At 45.9% G+C, this 6,347-nt stretch overlaps 1 protein-coding gene across 1 annotated transcript in view; it reads left to right on the top strand.

Moving 5' to 3' along the window:
* Nucleotides 1-6,012, top strand: part of LINS1 (lines homolog 1) — a 14,175-nt gene extending 8,163 nt beyond the window's left edge. Inside the window, exons 7-8 of the mRNA XM_018560247.1 lie at nt 3,571-3,754; nt 5,172-6,012. Coding sequence (XP_018415749.1) covers nt 3,571-3,754; nt 5,172-6,012 — 1,025 coding nt within the window. The remainder of the gene's footprint in view (nt 1-3,570; nt 3,755-5,171) is intronic.
* Nucleotides 6,013-6,347: the final 335 nt, after the last annotated feature.

Genomic DNA, 6,347 nt, shown 5'->3' with positions numbered 1-6,347 from the left:
ACAGAGGGGGGGGCGGGTGGGGGAAGGGGGGGGGGGGGGTGATGATTTGGGCTTGTTTTACAGCCACAGGACCTGGGCACCTTGCAGTCAGTCAACCATGAACTCTTCTGTATACCAAAGTATTGTAGAGTCCAATGTGAGGCCATCTATCCCACAGCTAAAGCTTGGCCAGAATTGGGTCATGAAACAGGATAATCCTCCTAAGCACGCCAGTACATCTACAACAGAATGTCTGAAAAAAGGAAAACAAATTCAAGGTGTTGCAATGGCCCAGTCAAAGGCCAGACCTCATCCTGATTGAAATGCTGTGTCGGGACCGTAGGATAGCTGTGCATCAACAAATGCCTGCAAACCTCAATGAAAAGAAGCAACGTAAAGAAGAGTGGTCCAAAATTCCTCCACAACAATGTGAGAGACTGATGAGGTCATGAAGAAAACGATGACTTCAAGTTATTTCTGATAACGGTGGTTCTACAAGCTATCAAATCATAAGGTTTACTTAGTTTTTCTCATAGTTTCCCCATTTTGGCTTTACATTTGTAAAATAATGACAAGGTGTAATGTGTCATGTGTGGTTGTTCACCTCGGGTTGTATTTACCTCATTTTAAGACCTGCTAAGGACCAGATGACTTATGTCCTGATACTTAAAACCACAGAACTCAGAGGGTGTACTTTCTTTTTCACAATGTATGTCACATACTGGTCCAGACAGAAAGTTTTGATCCGTTTTCTGGATTTTCTTGTCATGCCAAAGAAATTCCCATAATCTAAGAAACATTTGTTTTTCTTTTACACTTCTGTATTGTATGTTATAATGTACAGTACGGGGAGAACAGACCTTCCCTACAAACCCCAATGATGACCTGTGTAATAGCACTTGGACTGTGTTCCCATGCTTGATGTGCTCAGTATTCTGCAGCTTTATATCTTGGCACTGCCTGTGTCATACGGTATTCTTTCCTACGTTGTTGTCTTCACTTCCAAGCTTCAATATCATGTTTCATTCAGTTTTCTTTTTGGTGACCAGGGTATGACTTCAAAGTACATCATCTATTCCCCGACAAATCATAATAACATGTAAGATTATATACATTGGGGGGAATTTATCAAAACTGGAGCACATTTGCACTGCAGCCAACCAGCTTCATTCTTCCTTTTTTAAATCTTACCTAAGCAAACTAAGCAAGAGAGAAGCTGATTGGTTGCTATGGGAAACTGCTCCAGATTCTGTCTGCTCCAGTTTCGATACATTTCTCCCCATAGTTGTTAGGTTTGAATGAAGACACGGGTCCTTCCAGTTCAACCTATGTGAGTCACTAAGGGTACCTGTACCCCTATATATTGTGTTCACTAAGGAAGGACTCTAAGTCTTTTGAATGAGTCTATACTGCTGATATCACTACCTGGGGAAGGGAGTTCCACAATTTTACCGCTCTAACCATAATGAATTACCTTCACAGTTTGCGCTTTGTAATGCATGCTGGTAATCTGCTGGCCTTCTTTGCTGCAACTTGGCATTGCATTTTCATCTTAAATGAACAGTAAACAGTGTACAGCCAGTCCCCGGGTTACGAACAAGATAGGGACTGTAGGTTTGTTCTTAAAGGAGAACTATGGGGTCAGGGCTTTTCCCCGTAGTTCTCCTAAGGGTAACGGGAGGACATAAACTAGCGTCCTTCCATCACCCTAAGCTCAGTATATAGCGAGGTACAGCTCAAGGTATACTGAGACGCCGCAGCCGGGACGGATCCTGACATTACTGTCTGGATCCGCCCAGCAGCGTGAGTGACAGCTGGCTATCTAGAGGCAGAGCCAGCTGTGCTTGTCCCCTCCCCCGTCTGTTCCGCCAGTCAGCGCTGGAGGATCGGACAGGGGAGGGGGGGGAATCCCTGCAGGGAGCCGTGAGTGACAGTCACGGCTCACTGCAGTGATAGATTGGGAAGTGAACGAGCGCCGGTATGTGTTCGCTCACTTCCCGATCTATAGAGCCGACCTGTGACAGTCTCATTGTTACACATCGGCTAGAACTATGAGGCCGAGTGATTTTCACCTCATAGTTCTCCTTTTAAGTTGAATTTGTATGTAAGTTGGAACAGGTACATGTTTTGTTTTTGTTTTGGATAGCACAGGGAAAGGGTTACCCCCTGTAACGTTTGTTTTGCTGTGTGTGCCCCTATTCAGAAGATTTCACCTCACTTTCTGTCCCTGTGACACTTGGATTTAGAAAATGTTGGGTTGTTGTGAAAACAAGGATTGGTGATAAAGCTTCAGTGGAGACATCTTTTTCCCATGATCACTCTTACAGGAGTGAATTCCCTTCCGAGGGGTAGATTACCTCTCACTTCCTGTTGTCTCAAGGACAGGAAGTGAGATGAAATCTTTCTAATGAGGATACAGACAGCAGTAAAAACCTCACAGTGACCCGGAAGAAGAGGCGGGCACCCCTCGTCTGCACGTCTAACGAGAGCCAACTTCCTGTAATGTACGTACAGCACTACGTACCAGACCTAAAAAGGTGGGCATTCCTCGCAGGCACGAGCGCGGTAGCATTACAACTCCCCTGCTGAACAGTAATAGCCTCCGTTTGTAAGTAGGAGTCGTATGTAAGTCGGGGACTGGCTATATTACTGATTCTACCATCACCATTAAACAATTTGTACAGGACAATCATATCCCCTATTGTATCCCCTCCTTTCTGTGGATCGGTGACCAAAACTGAGCCGCATACTCGAGACGAGGCCGAACCCGTGTTTTATATAGCAGGGGATTTTGTGTCTGGAGTAAATAACCTTTTGTATGCATGATGATAGTCTTCTGACCTTATTTGCTGCATCCTGGCATTGTGTTCTGTTGGCTAGGACCCCCCAATCTTTTTTCCACCTCCGAGTTCCCTGAGCTCCCCCTAATGAGTAGGTGTCATGCATATTTGTAACACCTAAATGTGTAACTTACATTTTGCAATATTAATCCTCACCTGTCATGTAGTTGCCCACCCCCTATTTTAGCCAAGTCCTCCTGTAATGTTTCTATGTCTTGTGCTGAGTTTATTACCGTGCAAACTTTGGGTGTCATCAGCAAACGCTGAAACGTGGCTATTAATACAAACCTCATTATCCTTAATAAACTGGTTAAGCCGCATTGGCCCCAAGCAGAACCTCACCTTGTGATTTACCACAATGTTACAACATTGCAGTCTGATCACTGGGGGAGCGGAGACCGAGAGACTGCTTCCTCCTGCCCGCAGCAGACTGATGACATCATCCCAGCCTAAGGAAAGTCACTTGGCTGTAGCTCACGGACTGATTTTTAATCGAATTTTAAAATCTCTTTTGCTGCTTATTGTTTGGAATGTGTGACCGCAGACTTGTAAGATCAGCGTTATACTTGTTCATTTCTAAAAGCACCTCCATCTCAGATATCATAACTATTCATGTGTCATATGGAAAATGTGCAAAAAGATACGGAGACAGCTGTGTCCAATGTCCAACCACTCTACATACCAGGAGAGAGCAGTCCCATCTAGTGCTAGTACCCATCAATGGTGATGAGACGTGTGTTCTGTGTTTCAGGGCAGCCTGATGTTCTGGCTCTGGACATTCTCATGGATCACCTGCTGAACTTCTTGAAGCACCATATTGAGTGGAAGGAGCCAGCGCACCCTTGTGAGTGGGTGTCTCTCACCTTCATAGAGCAGGATGACGACATGTTAGAGGTTGCCAAATGTCTGCTCAAGCTGTACCAGCACAATCCTAGGTATGTTGAAGATGATCACAAAAGAAAATTGTGGACCTTACATTACAAATGATGTAACCCCCCTCCTCTCCCCCGTGTAAAATCAGTGTGCCTAGGTACCAGTAAACGTCGCTCAGTCATCCCTCATGAGACCGAGCTACTGCATAGAGAGGGAGTGAAAGAACAAAGCAACTTAGGTCTGCAAAGGAGTGAGAGGGCCACATGCAGCCTTACAGACACTGGTTTGACATTCCTAACAGTTCACAAAGAAAACCTTTTTTTTTATATATATATATATATATATTTTTAACTTAATTGCTATCACATAGGGGGCTCACAAGCTCCTTAGTGGTGACAGGTTCTCTTTAAGGTGACATTAGCGGTCTATTAGATCCCTGGTGTCACCTTTCCACTTCAAGGAAGCTATTTAAGTGCAGATTGCGCTTGCATGGCGTCTTTTCCAGCTTCTCTCACTGGCAAGGAAGCAGAAGTAATGCAATCAGTGTCGCTTCTGGGTTAATTCAGTGAACAGATGTTTATCAGTCTCTCTCCCCTCTACCCGCATACACCCGTGATACTAGTCCCGGGTCCACAGGAGGGGCAGTGGAGGCCGGGAAGCAAGGCGGGTGGGATGGCATTTTTCATCGGCCCCTGGAAGCAATCTGGCAACAGTTCAGCCACCAGAATCGCTTCCAGTGTAAAGCAAACAGTCGGCTTACACAGCTAAACAGAGTCCCGCCGGGAGTCCTCTGACAGGGGATCGCTGCCAGCGATGTACGGCATACGTCATTGGCAGGGAAAGGGTTAAAAGCTAAGTTCACATTTCTGACCATGTTTCATGTTACACCAATATTTCGGGTGTTACATGAAACATGGTCAGATCACAGACCCCCAGCTGCTGCTGTTTGACATTTGTGTGGCTGTGCATGGCTTCGCCCACCCAGATGCGTCACCCATTCACCAATGCAGTGCCAGTGCAGCAGAAGGACTTGTAGATTCAATAAAGTGAAGTAGCTGCACTTGTAGTCCATTGGCGCTTCCTCCCGTCCCTGTTCCCGTGTGGTCCCTGATACTACATGTCTGTACCCCAGTATGGACATAGACAGGAGCAGCAGTCTGCAGGAGCCAGAGCATTGCACCCATGATCTTCTGATCTCCGTTGCAATGCTTTACTGGCTCCTATGCGACGAATGCACATTTTGTCTTTTATGAAGAATTGTGCATTTTATTATGTTTCTGCAAAATGTGGAATTATCTTTTTAAACATTTGATTTCTCTGACCTAGCTAGCGCCTTGATGTGTGTGACCACTTGCTGGGTGAGATGCCATATGAACTGTAGCTGTTGGGTATATGCGCTGTCGCTCATCTTCCTCATTCCCCAGAGCCCCTGTATGTAAATGTTGTACTGCTCTGTAGTCTGCTGTCCTCTATTTCTAGGAGAACGGACGCACCTTGCTTTGCATCTGAATTAGTCTCACATGTCACCCTTTGTTCTAGTTCTACACGCGGTGAACCGGAGAAGGGGACATGGAGTGAGCCGTCACATCAGTGTGGTAGTAACCCTCACTGCATATTCCTGCTCCTGCTAAGCAATGTCTTGTTTGATTCATCTGTGCTTCTGGATTTTCTGATTTCCTCCGAGACCTGCTTCCTGGAATACTTTGTCAGGTACCTGAAGCTGCTGAAGGCTGACTGGCCTCACTTCTGTCTCATATGTACTTTATATGATAAGTCCAGAAATTTCCACCCAGCTACTTTGCCCAGCGTCTTTGTCTGTCCACAGCAAGAGCAATCGGTGAAAGCAACACGGGTTCAGAGTGACTGCATTAGTTTTCCTAATCTCCTTTCACCCATTCCTATGGACATTGGCAGTGCTGCCTCTTCTCCAGTCAGCCATACCAAGCATTCAACACCTTCTTCCCCATCTGGCTGTCTGGGTGCCCTTCAACGCCTTGTAGATTATGGGAGCTCTGAAGATTCTGAATCCGAATCTGCAGATAGTAAGCAGGGTCCTGTCATTGTTCACTCTGCAGGAGCTGACAGCTCAGATATAGATAAACACATGAAAAAGTTGGAGCTGAAAGCTCAGCGTTCCTCGCAATCAAGTGCACAAGCTGACAGCACATGTCATGCCCAAGGTGTCCAGCAGAGGGCAGTGCGGTGCTTGGAAGACCTTCAAGAAGCCATTAACAGGCTGCATAGGAAGAAGCTGTTTCCCTATAACCCGTCTGCATTACTAAGACTTCTCTCACATGTCAGTGATCTCAGCAAACACTAGAGCGGTATCCATTCTGCCCCAACAATTATGGTGCTATAACCTAGTAAGTGCCCAATAAAATACTGATTGGCCAGAGCAATTGAGGATTAAAACATGACCGTGGTTATCACGGATATCACCTATACCAGGGGTAGGAAAACTCTGACCCTCTAGCTCTGGTGCAACTACAACTCCCATTAGGTTTGACAGCCAGAGGCATGACTACTAGAGGCAGATGCATAGTGGGATTTGTAGTTTCACCACAGCTGGGGGGGGCTGTAATTTGCCCACCCGCGACCTATACTGACCAACATTTCTTCTGTTCAGCCTAAATGACCAGTTTGCTGTTTGTGAGT

This window comes from Nanorana parkeri, unplaced genomic scaffold (genome assembly GCF_000935625.1).
Source record: "Nanorana parkeri isolate BGI_ZX_2015 unplaced genomic scaffold, ASM93562v1 scaffold443, whole genome shotgun sequence".
NCBI classification, from domain to species: domain Eukaryota; kingdom Metazoa; phylum Chordata; class Amphibia; order Anura; family Dicroglossidae; genus Nanorana; species Nanorana parkeri.
Note: the sequence above shows the minus strand (reverse complement) of the source record. Positions and strands in the feature narration are given on the sequence as shown.